Genomic DNA, 16136 nt, shown 5'->3' on the forward strand with positions numbered 1-16136 from the left:
TGGGTTCTAGTTTCTCAGGCAAAAAGAGGCAGGGTCATCTGCTCAGAATGAAGGGGATAGAGGGAAGGAATGTGAGAGGTCTGAGAGTGAAGAAGATTTGAAACAGAGGTTACTCAAAATGGGAGGGTAAACTCTCCAGATAGAGTCAGATTTCTCTCTTGCAGGATAGAAACACTACTCCCAGCCTCACAATATTGGGAAGATGCACTGAGAAAACATGCAAAATCCCAGGAGCTCGCACAAAGTAGGTGCTCAGGAAATACGAGTTCTAACCTACAGCCACTGACCGTCACAGGAAATGTGGGCCATGAAAGCCCTGCGAGCTCTTCTGGTCCAGCACCTTGACCAGTGAGGAGACTGATGCCCAAGGAGGAGAGCCCTGCCTGAGGCCAGGGAGAGCAGCCGGTGCCCATCAGTTCAAGTAGCTGGCTCCAGAAATACTTGCTGAAAACCTGAATAAAATACCCATTTCTCAGGATTCGAGTAGTGAAGGTTCCATGCCACAGAGTGGTCTGAGATGACTTCAGACAATAGATGGCATCAGAGAGAACTGGCAATTACTTGTGACGATGATTTGTCTGTTCTGTGTCTTGCTCTGTGTCTCAGGTGTGATGAAGATACAAAGACAAATCCTATAGGGCCTCTGTGCTCCAGGTGAGCACAGGTATATAGTACGTAGCTGCACTGCACAGCAGGACGGTACAGTCGGTACGTGATAAAATGGTAGCGATCACCATCATCATCATCATCATCTACTGACTATTTGCCACAGGCCAGGCTACTCTGACTCTGCAAAGTGCTGGGCATTAACCCATTTGTTCCTTACCACAATTCTGTAGGTCTGGTAATATTACTACAGCTAAGAAAACAAGACCAGAGAGGTCAAGCAACTTGCTCAAGAGTACACAGCCAATTAAAAGTGGATGAGATTTTGAAACTAGGTCTGTCTGACTCTAACCTCTTAGCTCTTTCCACTACTTCAAGTCAGATGAATGGGCAGCTAGTCCTGTCCTCATATTATCTGGGGCTGCTGAGAATCCATGAAATAGTAAATCTGGGGCACAGAAACTTGCTCGGAAGATAGAAAATGTGAGGTAGGACACATGGTCTAGAGCAGCACAAACAAATATGTTACTACCCTGCCTGCCCAATCTCTCTGGTAGAGGAGAAAGCCCCAGAAATAAGCTTATTTCACAATCCTCCACGACCCTACCCCCACCCCAACATGACTTTTGGGTGTGAATGGAAACTATACTGACTGGCTGTCACAAGCTTATGACCTCACAGTAACCAGCTAGAAAAAACAGACACCATCCAAGATTCCCTTGAGTCAACTTGACTCAGCAAGAGTCACAAATTTCTCCATGTGAGGCAAAACAAAGAGCTATTCTACACTAAACAGAGTAGTGTAGAACAGGGTAAAAGGAACTGAGACTACTTATTAATAGAATTATAAAACCTCATGGTTTTATTTCTAGGAATTGTGAAATTAATTAATTACAGATCTTTTTAGGTCAAACCACTCCCAGAGGGGGACCAAGAGAAGAATCAGACTAGTTCCTGATCTGGTACCTCTCCAAAATCAACTACGACTCTCTGAGATAAGGGCTGTGATCACAGAATGTACAAAAGACTAAGAAAAATTACTAGGGCTGAAAGAGTGGTATATATATACAATAGAATATCATTCAGCCTTAAAAAGGAAAAAAATTCTAACACATTATACAACATGGGTGAACCCTGTGGACATTATGCTTAGTGAAATAAGCCAGTCACAAAAGACAAATATTGTATGAGTCCACTTATGTGAGGTATCTAGAGTAGTCAAATTCGTAAGAGACAGAAAACAGAATGATTGTTACCAGGGGCTGGGGGCAGCGGGGAACGGGGAGTTATTGTTTAACGGGTATAGAGCTTCAGTTTTGCAAAATGAAGAGTTCTATGGATGGATGGTGGTGACAGTTGCAGAACCATGTAAATGTATTAATGCCACTGAACTGTACACTTAAAAGTGGTTAAGATGGTAGGCTTGTGTATTTTATCACAATTTAGAAAAAAACAACTAGTGCTATATACGGGAGTGGGTGGTGGTGCTAGCAAAGGTTGCACTTGGTGGTCATACTTTCCACTGTAGATGGGTGATAAATAACCGATGCTTGAATAAATGAATGAATGAGTTGGCCAATGAACGCCAACTCATGGTAACTCAATGTAGAAAGCTAGTCTCCTGGCTTCCTCAAATTGCCCTCCCCAAAGCATTGATCAGATCCTGGCTTCAAGGCCAGGGATATTCTTAAAATTGAGGTTGTTGTGGCTTAGGGGCCCAGGAGTTCCTGAGCATATCAAGGCCCACTTGACCAAAGACTTGGGCAGAAATAAGAGAGCCCTAGAATTCTCAGGCTTGGAAAGAACTGCAAAGGTATTGCAATCTATTCCTTTATCCCATGTTGGAGTTTTTCTTCCCATTTCCCTGCCTGGTCTAATCTGTTGTCATCCTGAGACCTAGCAGAAGGCCTGTCACTAAGTCTCAGAAATATTTGCTAGGACTATTAGAAAACAACCAATGAATTAACTCCTGGTGACTCACCCAGTACTATCACAAGTCATCGAGTCTTCCTATGACCCACTTTCTGCCCCCAGGATGGGAGCCTGGTAAAGCAGCAAACTGCCTGTCTATAGTTAGGGTCAGCAAGTTTCACATTCTTTGGAAAGGGGTTAGCATGCCTCCTCTGGAAGAGACAGCTGGTTACAGTGGCTCTTCTGAAAAGTTACCTAGGGAAGAGTAGGTGCTCACAGGAGATACCAGGATTCAGAAGGCTGGCCTGTGGCGTAGGGGAGGGGTGGCATTACTTTGTCAGGAACACAGACTATAAGTTTAGACATCTGGAGGATGTTGTCTAGATGTGGATTCGAGGTGGTGGGTGCTAAGAGGTAGGCTAGAGTTAAATGAGGCAGTATCTGAAAGCCCTGGAAAGGAGGCAGCCTGGTAAGTCAGATTAACCTCATTCAGATTCTCATGGTTTATTTCCCTGCTATCATCCTCAACCCTTTAATAAAGTCCAGTGTGATTGTTTGAGCTTTATGTTCTTGTGCTAAGAGTAAGTACAAGGAGGTACATGGGTTTATCCTTGGGCCACACTGTTATGGAGTAGTGGTGGTAACAAGCAAGATCCCACAAAAGGAAGGAGAATATGAGAGGTGAAGAGCTAGTGGTTGAGGCACACTTCACCCTAACAAGAAATTGTCCCACCAGGTCTCTTGGTGAAGCTGGAATGATCATTATTAGGCAATTATGTTACTAGGGATTATCATTTATAATCACTGGAGTACCCAATAATTCTTCCCGAGAGCATGGAAAGAGGCCCAGCTCAAATCCCATTTTGGGAGGCCAATGTAACAGCTCCATCTCCCAGAGGAGAAGCTAACTTATGGATCAATTCTGAGCTCACTTCCATTTGGACATAAGAGGGATTCTGTAGGCTGGTTATTAGGGACCCATCTGAGGGAATTAAGGCTATGCTTAAATTGACAGCTAATAATAATCTTGAGATAAAGTTGGCAACAACCTGGAAAAAGCAGAGAATTGGTCCTATAAAAACAGAATGAGAAGAAAAAGAAATCACTAGAGGGTAAAGGACAGGATTCTGGCGAGAGTGACTTTGAAAAGCTGGCTATGCCATTAAGCAGTCTTAGTAAACAGCTGCGGTTGAAAGTGAAGTTAGTAATGAGACAATCCAGGGCCTGGAAATTTCTTTTGGGAGTGAACTGATTAAAGGAATTGCTGAAATCTACACAAATAGATAAAAGACGTGAAATGCAGCTAAAACATAAGACAGCTGTTCAGAAAAGAATCTAATAATAGGCTGTCTATAAAGTGACCCAATATGCTTTGTTTTCAATTTGATTCATTACAGGAAAAATAAACAGTCCCATGACACTGAGGAACAAAGTCCTAGATCCAAAACTGTACCTGATTAAAGCTACTGGAGGTGACAGCTGAGTGTTCTATTTAACATGAACTGGCCTGAGACTACCAGCTCATGGCACAAATGAGGTCGCAGCAGCAGTGACATGCAAATTTGCGCAGCCAATAGGCCCCTACCTTCAAAACTGCCTCAAACTCACCAAGAGTTGCTGAGGTGCCTCACATGAAGTCACAGCCAAGCCTTCTTGTTCTCAATTGGTCTCCACTGATATCTGCTGCCTAAACACTAGGACTGGTAGCCGGGTGTTCCAAGAGAACCTGCTTCCCAGATATTCTCCTAACCTGCCAAACCTCGATGTAGCAAGAACTTCTGAATGTCCTTCAGTCCTCACTCACCAGACAGAGTCACACGTATTTCAGCATAGAATTGGACATATGTCTATTAAACTTGGAAATATTCCTCCTTGGGGTGAGGTCTAACAGGATGATATTGAGATGCGGAGCAAGTCTGTGTTGTTTATACAATTACCAAATGGATGTATTACTGTTATCAACAGCAAAGCAAAGACATATTTACATTTTGAAAAAAAGAAATGGGGATACTGACTTGGGTTTCTTAGATTGGCTGTTACTTTACCCGTATTCTAAGCTTGAAGAGTCTCCCCACGGTCTCCACCTGGTCCTCTTGCAGCATTTCCTATCTCAGTGAAGAGTAGCCCATCCAAGGAGTTGCTTGAGTTAGAAATGTCAGCCTTGACATCTCCCTTTCTTTCCTTCATATTGTTTCCTTCAGTCTCCAGAATGAATCTATATCCAAGTCCTGTCAAACGTACCTCTAAAATACTTCTCAAATAGTCCACTTCTCCCCACTTCTCACCACCTCTGCCCTAATCCAAGCTACCTTCACCTTGCCCAGATTATTGCAACTGTCTCTTAAACAGTCTTAAGCGGGTCACTCCAATCTATGTGCTTTGATCTATCCTCTACCCAAGCAGCCAGAATGATCATTTCAAAGTGCAGATCTGATAGTGTCATTTTCTATCCTAGCCTCCTGGTATTTTTAGTATAAAAATGACAATCTTTCATTTGGCCAAAAGGCTTTCTCTAGTCTAGCCTCTGACTATCCCGCCAGATACTTCCACTATAATTCAGCCCAGCAGCCACATGAGCCTTAGTTCCTCAAAGTGCTCACCCTCTCTCCCACTGCAGGACTCTCACACATGCTATTTCCTCTCCCCGGTACACACTTCACTTTTCACTTCATCTAGTTAACTCCTACTCATTGTTCAGGTCAGTTCAATAGTCACATCTTCAGGAAAGCTACCTTTGAGCCCCAAGACTAGGACTATATTTGTTCATAGTATCATGACCCTTCCCTTCATAACATTTATTAAAGTTATAATTTTAGTAATATAATTCATAATATAATAATATATTATATATCACATATAATTTATTTATGTTCTCATTACTTTAATATTCATCTCTGTCACTAGAGAGTAAACTCCATCTGGGCAAGAACCAAGTTTATTTTTGTATACCTTTGTCATTTCAGCACATACACAGTGCCCAGACACATAGGAGGCATTAAATATTTGTTGAGCGACAATCTCCTGCAGGGTAAAGTGATTCTTATAATGGCTTAGAGTTAAAAATTCCATCTGAGATCTGACTTTCCAATTTTTAAGGAAGGAATCTCCCTATATACCGCTCAGATCTTGAAGGATTTTGTACGGCTTACCTCTTCCACCAAACAAGTGATGCTATCCTGAACTCTCTGGAGGTGGCAGGAGGCAGTATTAAGAGCCAAGGTGAACTCACCCCTATGGTAGACGCCATGTAGTCTGCACACATTTCCGCAAAGTCCCGCTCAAGAACACCATAGTAGAGGCCATAGAAGAGGAGAGAAATGCCAAAGTCCATGGCATCTTCTGGTTTGATCCTGTAAGGGAAGTAGCACAGCCTGTCTGTCAGGCCTGCCCTCGGACGCCACTGCTTTGGATTACTGCTCTGGGACATGTAAGGCAGCGCCTAAGTTGGAAGCCTCAAGACCTGGAGCAAGTGTTGGCAAACGAAAACCAAATCCAGCCTGTTGCCTGTTTTTATACGTTCTGTGGGTACCATCTGTACAGGCTAGGATTGGGAACTGCAAAGACCAAGCCAGGGTATCCCCTTCTGCCCTCTTCCCCACTTTATTGCCAGGGCCTGCCTCCTCTAACTGGTGACCATGGCAGCTGCCTAGGGCCTGCTCTGGCTAACACCTATATGTTGGGACTCCACTGTTAGCGATTGCTGGGCACTAAGCAGTGGAGTTTTCAGTCTGGAAGTTGGCAACTCACTAAATTGCCTCACCTTCAGCCAGCTGCCCAAGTTGAAGTGGCTGAGCCCTCCGAAAGGAGGGAGTGGCCCAGCAGGATCTGGGTGTCACTGGAGCATAGAGCGAAAATGATCCCAGTGGTCACCCACCCCCATCAGGCCCCTCCTGAGAATGTCTCATCTGATGGCAAGTGGGTGCAAAGTATGCCCACCATCTGAGACAGCCCACCCAGGCAAAGGGGGGAGCAAGGGAAGAGCCTTCTATCTGGTTATGTAAGTACCTACATACTATCCTCGATTTTGCCTTTTGTCCCACAAAGCCTAAAATATTTATTCTTTGGCCCTTTATAGAAAAAGTTTGCCAACCACACCTTTAGAAAAAAAAGATAAAGTTAGTAAATAATTACATACCAGTTACCACAAAATTTTAAGTTGCATCTATACATATTCTGTATTGTCATCAAAGTTAAATTCTGGTCCAAGTCTACTTACTAAGACAGACAACATGCCTATAATATTAGGAACGTTGTTTTTAGTAATTCCAGGGACCAATAATTTGCAAACTTGAATCTTTAAATGTTTCTTATAGAAAATTATCTTTGTTAAAACATTTTACTGTTAATAGTATGTGTTCACTTAAAGTTGTAAGTTATATTTATCTTAGAAACTTGAACTTGCCCAACCTTTTTTTTTTTTTGAAGGAAATGATCTTCATCTTTATTATTTTTTTTGCCCAATAATGTAGTATTTAACCTACTAATGAAACACTGTGATCTTATACCAATTAACTTGATCAGTAGCATAAAAATGGTCAAGATTCTCAATTATGTTTTCCTCCTTGTACAGTTTACATAAGTAAAAAGAAATTGTAATTCTAGAATAAATATCTTTGAAACATAATGCAGAATCTTGATTTTTTTTTTTTAACCACATAGGTTAGGAAGATATCTGGAAATATCTTGCTTTCCTTTGGTAAGATATATTGACTCTGTACTGATGAATTCCTATAAGCCTTTGTGTAGCCTGTTTATGCTTTTAGCCTGTACTATCCCTGGAATAAAGAATTCCATGGGTGTCCTCACACTATATAAAGTAGAACTTATTCCTTTCAGTTTCAGAGACTCCTGCCCACAATGTACTAGGTTTGAGGAAGAGGCCAGTGGTCACGAATTTAGATTTGAATCCCAACTCTCTGGCTTCAGTGTACTGTCCCAAGCTTAGGATTCCTCATGATCCACAGTCCCCAGCCCCTACTACCTCGGCCAGGAAACATTTCTACCTTCTTCTGCCCTACTCACTCACTGTACTCTCCAGTCTCAGCCTCCAGGATTACTCGGCTTCTGCCTTAGTTGGGGGTGGTGGACCTCTGGGCTGATACAGATCTTCTGGAAAGCTTGACAATATGAAGCAACAGTCAGAATCCCACTCCTGGTAAAGTATCCTTAGGAAGCAACTTAGCAACTGCTGTCATCTGTGACAGCAGTAAACTGAAAAACAACCTATGTGCCCAACAACAGAGTGGGACTGAAAGGTTAACTTTCTGGAACTATTTCCTTAGAAACCTGATAAAGGTGAAATGTCAGCTGTGTTACAAAGCATCAGTGCTTCCATGTTAAACCCCGACTTGTGATTAGTACACTGTATCTGGACTGGGAGAGTCTGAAAGCTGATGTATCCCTTTGTGGGACATGGGGGATTCTGGGCCTGGGTGGCTCCCAGACCCATCTGCGTGGTCTCATTCCCTTGTATCTCAGCCCTGGGACTATTCTGAGGACTCCTACAGACACTGCCCTGCTATTTCCTGTCTTGTATCCTTCTGGGTGGATCTGCTACCAGGTGTGGCCAACTGTGTCTTATGAGTTCAGCTGAGTCCAGGGGTCAGCAATCTTTTTCTATAGAGTCAGATGGTAAATGTTTTAGGTTTTGTATCTGCCACAATTATTCAACTTTGCTGTTTTACTGCAAAAACAGCCATAGACAATGTGTAAACAAATGAGTGTGACTGTTCCTGTAAAAAGTTTTTTCATTTTATAAACCAGGAGGCCACTTTGGCCCACAGGACATAGTTTGCCAACCCCTGTCTATCTGAACATAAGTCTCTCCTCAGGGAGAGAGGATGCTGCAATAAAATGTCACACGCAGACAAGGAAGACGGTTCTATTAGGGTGATGGAGCTATAGGTAACTGGCTACAGTAATTACTAATGCCTACTTTTGTTATTACATTTTTCCACTAAAATATAAACTCTTGGGAAATACAATCAATGATTTGAGACTCTAACTCTATTATCCAGACATTTCTTTCTCTTTGCCAACACAAATCATGGAGGGCCCACCCCCCTTGCCCCACAGCCCAAGTCTCCTACCCAGGGTGCCATGACCCCTTTGTTCATACTCAGGACTTGCCCCAGAAAGGAAGGTACATCTCACCAGTACCCCTTTCCTAAACACCAGCAAAAACAAAAGCAAAGGGTACTCACTTGAATAATAAGTTAAGACCAAAGAGGGTAAACATCACAGCCATGTAGCCAACGATGCCAGTGGCATAGCTGATTTTGTAGATCAGCAGGAACCACTTATAAACCAACCTGGAGAAAGGAGAGAAAATTAGTACAGGTGACACAGAAATGCTAGACTAGGGGCCTCTGGACCACCAGAAGCCCTTATTCTCACATCAATGGGGGACATTAGGCTCTTTGCTTGGACTTTTATTGAGCAACTTCAGTTACTGTACAAAGCTGGTCATTCCCTCAACTGCAGAAACACCTCCACATACCAGGAAGCTAGTGCTCTGTAGTTTCCTGGTCTCAGACCAAGGGAAGAAAAGAGAGCCTTAAAAGAATATTTCAATCTCAAAGAAAGAAAGTGCACGGCTGACCTCAGACAGCTACGTCATCTCAAATTCAGATTAGTTGGATAAGGAAGTGAAAGTAAATAACTAGAGCTATGCTCAGAAGGAAACAGATATTCTTGTCAAGAAAGAATTCAAGGGAAGATGAGTAAGAGGTAGAATTAGCTACAGGCTTTTGTAACTGGGCAAGGTTAACCTGAATACTGCTTTGCTCCTATTCATAGGCCAGCAACAAAATGAATGATGTCTACTGAATTTTCTTTCAAAATGATTTTTTTTCCAACAGCACCACTGGTGTAGTAGTATCATGCAAGATTCCCAAAATGACTTTTTTTTTTTCCCTACTGGAGGACAAGGGATAAGGAAGGAGGCACTCAAATACCACCTTTGAATTGGATGTGTGTGGCTGATGGTGGCAGTGGGGTGGTGTGGGCTGTGCGATGCTCCTGAAGGAGGAGCTGAGCTCCCTAGGATCCAATAAAAAGAGGTGTAGAATCTGGTTGGTTGACTGCAGCTAGGTTCAGAGAGGAAAGATGGTTCCCAGAATGTACCAGAGTCTTTTAAATGCTATGGAGGTAGGTCCCTGATATCAGAGGCCATTATTCTACCAGTGAGGAGAATTAAGGAGCAATTCCACAATCTGCCTGGCCCCTAAGAGCCGATTAGGTTATCACCAGCCCTGCTTGGCCCCAGGGAGGACGCTCAAGTTCCCTGCTGGGGCCTCCCTGCTTTGGTTAAGCAAGAGGCGATGGCTTCTTAGGCTAGCGAAGTGCCCCAAACACCTTGCAGTGCCTGCACTTAAAGACCACAGACAGCTCCATTATCCAGCGTTTGTACTGATCAGATGGGAGTGAGATGCAGCAGAAAGGATGTGGAATTTTAGGTAGAATCTGGATTAAGTGAGGTTTAGTAGCTGAATAACAACCGCAGAAAAGTCATCTCATCCTTGAGACAAGTTTACTTATTTGTAAAAGAGAAAAATCCTTGCTACCTTTCTCGTTAGATTGTACAGAGCCCATTTCCTGGTGTATATATTAAATAAATGCTCAATAAATGCTGCATGAATAAATGTGGATGTTTATGAAAGTGCTTTGAGATTGTAAAGCACTATCAAATGTTAGCTGCTATCATTATCAAAACCTCCCATATTATAGACACATTTTTAGGCATTTTAGCTAGAAGCTGAAACCATGTGTTACTTGATGACCTTACATGCTTATTACACTTTTTCGCCATATTAGCCTATGTGAGGTAGCAATTATTGTCACACTTTTAGGGATAAAGAATTCAAGGCTCAAAAAACGGCATACAGGCCATATAATTAACAAGTGGCAGGGCTGGGGATTGCAATCCACACCCAGCTGGCTCCAGAGCCTGTAGATCCTCTAATGGCTCTTAACATAAAGTAGGCTACCCCAGCCAGAGACGGGCTTCTGGATCACCGACCTCACCTTGAAAATAAGTTTACCTTTGAACAATGAAACACAGAAGGCCAAAGAAAGGCTTACAGTAAAGTGGAACATACAAGGCATGGGAAAAAGAGCAAGCTGCAATTTGGAAGACTCTGGATGAGGCAGTCACAACATTGAGGCTGGCCAGTTCCTCTGTTAGGCCCTTCTGGACCTGCACACGCACATCTCATAGCACTTACCAACTGCACTGAGACAGCTGCTTTCTCGTCCATCTCCTTCATTAAACCGAGCACTCCTTAAGGGCAGGGACCATGTCTTACCCAGCTCTGTATCCCCAGTGCTCAGCACAGGGCCTGACACGTAGCAGGTGCTTGTTGAATGAATGAATGAGAAAAATCTCGCTTTTTGTCCTGTCAGGTACAGATTAAATGACCTCACAAGTTGGTTGAGAGGATCAAATGGGAAATGCATTTGGAAATACAAAAGAATTATACAGGCAGAGGCTGCTCTGTGACCCAAGAAGGAAGTATTGTTTGTTGGAAAATTATAAATTTGCTGAGATTCATTCATTCAACAAAAATTCATAGAATAGGCTACTATGTGCCAGGCCCTGTGCCACAGGGCCTGGATATACAGTGATAAACAAAATAGGTGTGGTTCCTGATCTCACAGTTAGTTTAGTGGAGAAGACAGATACTCAAAATAATATTTAGTTGTGAACTGTGATAAGTTCTACAAGGAAAAACTATAGACCACTATGAAAGAATACAACAGAAAATCTAATTTAGAGATCAGAGAAAGGTTCACAAAAGAAAATAACATTTAAAATGAGACCACAATGACCAGGATTTGCTTACTTATTTTGTTTGCTTTTAATATAAATAGACCTTAATAGAAATCATAAGGTAAGTTACAGGGAAATACTTGGGGTTTTTTAATCTGTGAATGGGGCAGGAGGTCTCCCAATCAGCTTGTTTTGGTGGGACCCTGAGCCAAGTAATCTTGGCAGACAAAAGCTGTAATTTTTTCAAACTAAACCTGCCCCACTCCCACACATCCCAACCTGTCAGTTTTGGGAAACCTAGCTCCTTCCCGCTACCCACCACCCAAACTCTCACCTTGGGGTTGTCTGTACTAGTGGTTTTCGGGTGGCTCGGAAGGTGACAAAGGCTGTGATGGCGGAGAACAAGATCCAGATCACAAGGAACCTCCACCAGTGCAGCTTCACTGTGAAATAGAGGGGAACAACCCACATCTGAAAGAGGGTCACCATCTGAAACACAAACACAAGCACTTCAGCTCCAGCCAGCTCCCTCTGCAGCTCTATCCGCAGGTCCAGAGAGCATCGTGTCTATTCCATTTTAGCCTGTTCCTCTCCTACATTTCCAGTTTTGGATAAAGGCACCTCCTAGTGACCCAAATTAGGAGCCTGGGACTGTGCCTGACACCAACCTTTTATCCCCCACCCAATTGTTTACTGTACATATTCTCCCCTTTCCACTTGAGCCCTTGCTGACCCTCACCTGGCTGACCACCTCTTTGTTAAGTCTCCTTGCTTTCAGTGTCTCCCTTCCCTTCTATCCTTCCCAGGAGCACATCCAGTCTTGAACATGTCATTCCCCTGCTTAGAATCCTCTAAGGGTCCCCTGTCTACAGGATAAGATCCAACATCCTCAGACAGGCTGTCAAATCTCCCACAATGGAGCTCTAAACTACTAATTCAAGGACCACCTTCGATCACTCCGCTTGCCTGTAGTGAAGTTGTCCTGCTCAGGCTAAAACATCTTTTCCACCAACCTTTCGGCCTGATAATACATCCAAGACACATGAAGCCTTTGGTCTCCTTTCCAGGCAAAAAAAGTCAGACTTTCTAGTGCTTCAAAAGCCTTTTCTTTTCCAACATTGTTATAGTGCTTACCCAGAGTATGAGACTAGATTCAAACTCATTCTCTTCCTTAATGTAAGCTCCCTGAGAGCAGTGACGAGGCTGTATTCATCTGATTCCTCTGTGCTAGGAAATTGTCTGGCACATGACAGACCCTCAATGAATTTACATAAATGAGAGGAAAGCAAGACTAGAGCCCTAAGAGGGAGGCACGTTTCTGTTTTAGGGAGTGTCTGTTTTACTTTTCCTCCTCCAGATCTTTACCTCAGACTTGCTAGCTGAAGAGTTCCAAGTGTATAAAACAATTCTAAGTCAGAAGTTTGGACTAATCATCAGTCTTCTGCTCCACTGCCTCCTAACGCCTTCCCCCAACCACCCAGTTTTCACTAGATGTCACTCTTCTCAGGTGAGTAGCAGGTGTAAAAAAAAAAAAAAAACCAATAATAATAACAACAACAACAACAACGACAATATCTAGCACTTAATGGAGACTTTCTTCCTGATGTTATCAAATAAAATGAAAGATCATTTTGGGAGGAGGGGGCAGTATTTCGGTTGGTTGGTTTGTTTGTTTTAATGGAGGTACTGGGGACTGAACCCAGGACCTTGTGCATGCTAGGCATGCCCTCTACCACTAAGCTATACTCTCCCCTCAAGAACAATTTTTTTAAAAGGAGGATGGGTGGGTGACTAGAGAGAGGGAAATAGTAGCTAGTGTCCTGAAGTTCCATAAAAGAGAAAACTTTTGAGAAAGTATTTACTCTTGGGCATTTATAGACTAGTGCTGCCCAGTCAAAATATAATGTGAGTCATGTATGTAATTTTAAGTTTCCTAGTAGCTATGTTTAAAAAAATAAAGAGAAACATATTAATTTTAATATTTTATTTAACCCATGTGTCAAAAATATTACCTTTCAACATGTACTCAATATGAAATATTTGAGAAATATTTTACTTTTTCCTTTTGTTCTAAGACTTTGAAATTCAACTTTTTAAAAATAATTATAGGGTATCTCAAAACAGACTAGCTGCATTTCAAATGTTCAACAGCCCCATGGGACTGGCTAAGGCATCTTTTTAGTGTTTAGCTGTCTGCAGCTACTACTCTTTTATAGACTGCTCTATGGCAAGAAAAAGTTTTTGGTTTTTTATTATTATTATTATTTTACATATTTAAAAAAAGACAATGCGAGAGAACGGTTAGTGGCCACTTTGCTTTAGAGCTTCCCTTGTGTGTGCCCACTGGTCAGTGAGCAATGTAGCCTCAGTACCAACTCTCCTGTACAGGAAGCCCCAGCTAACTCTCTGACTGAAGCATTCTAAAATATTTCTGGCCTTATATAAAAAGTGTGGAAGCACCAGGATGTACTAACAAATAGCTACCCAAATAATGCCCCAGGTGACATTCTAGGACACACTGGGAGAAAATCAGAAAAAGACATTGCATTGTTAATAAACAGCTGCAGATTATTTAAACTAGGGGATAAGACAACCAGAATCGTGACACTAAAAGAGGGGAGAGGAAGGTGGGTGCAGAAAGAAGGGCGGCAGGGTCTTTAGCCTTCAGACCTCTTGCTTTCATAGGCTCACGGGGTGTTTACAAAACAGCTGTCCCAGAGACTAGAGAAGAATTAAATCACGTGTCCTCTCTGAGAAAGAGCAGGAATTCCTGGTCTCCTTCCAGCTTTTCCAAAACTTGGCTGTTGCATGAAAACTACCAGACTGTCCTAAAGCCTCTTTCCCACTCCCTATCAACCATCAATAGTTCTGGGGGAATCCAGTCAAGGTAATTTTCCTTGTGTGAGCTGCAGCTCTGCATATTTTGGGTGCAGTGAGAGGCAGAGGACCCGGATTCTATCCTGAGTTGAACAAAGATATAATCAGGAGTAAATCTGGGCATCAGAGTAACAGGAATGAAAAGTCTTGCCTTGCTTTGTAACTTACAGGCTTGAAACTTCAAGGGTGTAAAGCTACTCAACTTACACATCATGAAAGATAAGAGAAGAGGGGAGGGGAGGAATTTAGGGACAGGATTAGGCTCTTTGAAACCAGATGGCCCAGTAGAAGCCCAGAAGACCTGGATTCTAGCTCTGTTCTGCCTCCAACTCACTGGGTCATCCTAAGAAGGGCCTTCTCTGTTAAATAAAGGAAGGGTTTGACTTGATTTTTCAAGCCCGTTCAACTTCTAGCAGGCTAAGGTTCTGTTAAGCAGCCCTGTAGCTCAGATCTCATGGAAGAATGAAGGCAACATTCACTCTTTTATCCATCAAGTATTTACTTTGCATTTGATGGGAAGAGGAACATAGAAATAAATATGACCTCTAATCTCGGTCCTCAAGGAACACAATCTAGCAGGAGAGTAACATAAACCAAACCCTTATTTTAATGAGTCCATGAATCTTCAGACCCTTTCTAAAGTACAAATAGAAATCATTAAACAAAAAGTGAACAAAGTAGAATGATATAGGGAAATGACCAGAGATTTTAGAACTAGAGATCGAGACATGAATCCCAATAGTTATTTACTGTGTTACCTTAGGCAAGTCACTTAACTCTGATAAGCTTCAGTTTTCTGAACTATAAATGAGGGTAGCAATATCTACTCTTAATAGGCTAGATGAGAGTATAGATTATGTGAATTAACGCATGGAAAGCTCTTAGAACAGTGCCTAATGAGGTAAGCATTCAATGTAAGTGATGTAATAAATACAATGTAAGGATGCAACATAAGAGCTCTTATATTTCAATGGAAGCAATGTATATAAAACCACAAGCAGAGCTGCATAGTAATCATTCAGTGAATGAGAGCTCTTACTGTGCTTCACATGATCGAGACTTCATAAAGTCATATATATAAGGGAGCAGACTGCAATGAGGTAACCAAAATAATCAATATATTAAAGTGGTGGGATTACAGCAATTTTCTTTATAATGTTTAATTTGCCCTTTCCGGGAAAAATAAATGATCCCAAAACCCAAACCAAGAATTTGAGGCCACTTTCAGGTATCGAGGCACTCTCCATCAGTGAGGCCTGAAAGCCAGATTCTGTTCATGGCCTGGAAAGCAGCTGCTGGGGTGGGAGCCCAGTGCCTGACAAGGGGCAGGGCAGAGGGATTGGGAGAAAAGAATAGACTACCCTGGGGAAAATGGTCAGTTACAACTTTGCCTGGTAAATTTATTTGTGTCTACTGTAGTATTCATTGGCATTTTGCTTAATAAATAAGTTAAAGCTTCTTCACTAAGGAAGGCATTTTTAATGGCTAGCTTGGCAATTAAGTGAAAGTTACACAAGATTTTCAGAACAGCAGGGACTCTGGTGCCATCTGGTGGCAACACATTTGGTTCAACAGCTTGCTCAATCAAGTACTTGATGCTGTGGAAGGCACAAAATAATGGGAAGCCATGGCCCTAACTTCTCTTCCAGGATTTGGGGTGATGAGACATAAACTCAGGAAGTGGGTGGCCACACAAAGCATCAAGCATTCCTATGGGAGTTCAGAGACGAGATGTGTGGGCAGGAGCTGTCAAGGGAAGACTGAGTGGAAGAGGCAGAGCTCTGGCTAGTTCTGAAGGAGGCTCTGGTAGGGCGCGTGTGTGTAAGCCATTCATCCTTCTTTCCCCAAATCTGCAAATATAAAGTTGAAGTGAAGACTAGCCTGAACCTGACCCACTGATTTGTTCAGCAAATATTTGTTGAGGGACAGTCCCAGCTTCTGTGATCTGGAAGGTGAGAATAGCAACATCCCA

General features: G+C 42.5%; 1 protein-coding gene across 7 annotated transcripts in view; it reads right to left on the reverse strand.

The window, feature by feature from the left end:
• The window catches only part of RNF121 (ring finger protein 121), a 64581-nt gene that overhangs the window by 6576 nt on the left and 41869 nt on the right, over positions 1-16136 (reverse strand). For all 7 annotated transcript variants that reach the window (XM_006203390.4, XM_072969300.1, XM_072969298.1 and 4 more), the window contains 3 exons: positions 11622-11776; positions 8721-8828; positions 5747-5867 (listed from right to left, as the gene is read on the reverse strand). In XM_006203390.4, the coding sequence (XP_006203452.1) occupies positions 5747-5867; positions 8721-8828; positions 11622-11776 (384 nt within the window). The remainder of the gene's footprint in view (positions 1-5746; positions 5868-8720; positions 8829-11621; positions 11777-16136) is intronic.

The sequence above is a fragment of the Vicugna pacos genome, chromosome 10 (genome assembly GCF_048564905.1).
Source record: "Vicugna pacos chromosome 10, VicPac4, whole genome shotgun sequence".
Lineage (NCBI taxonomy): Eukaryota > Metazoa > Chordata > Mammalia > Artiodactyla > Camelidae > Vicugna > Vicugna pacos.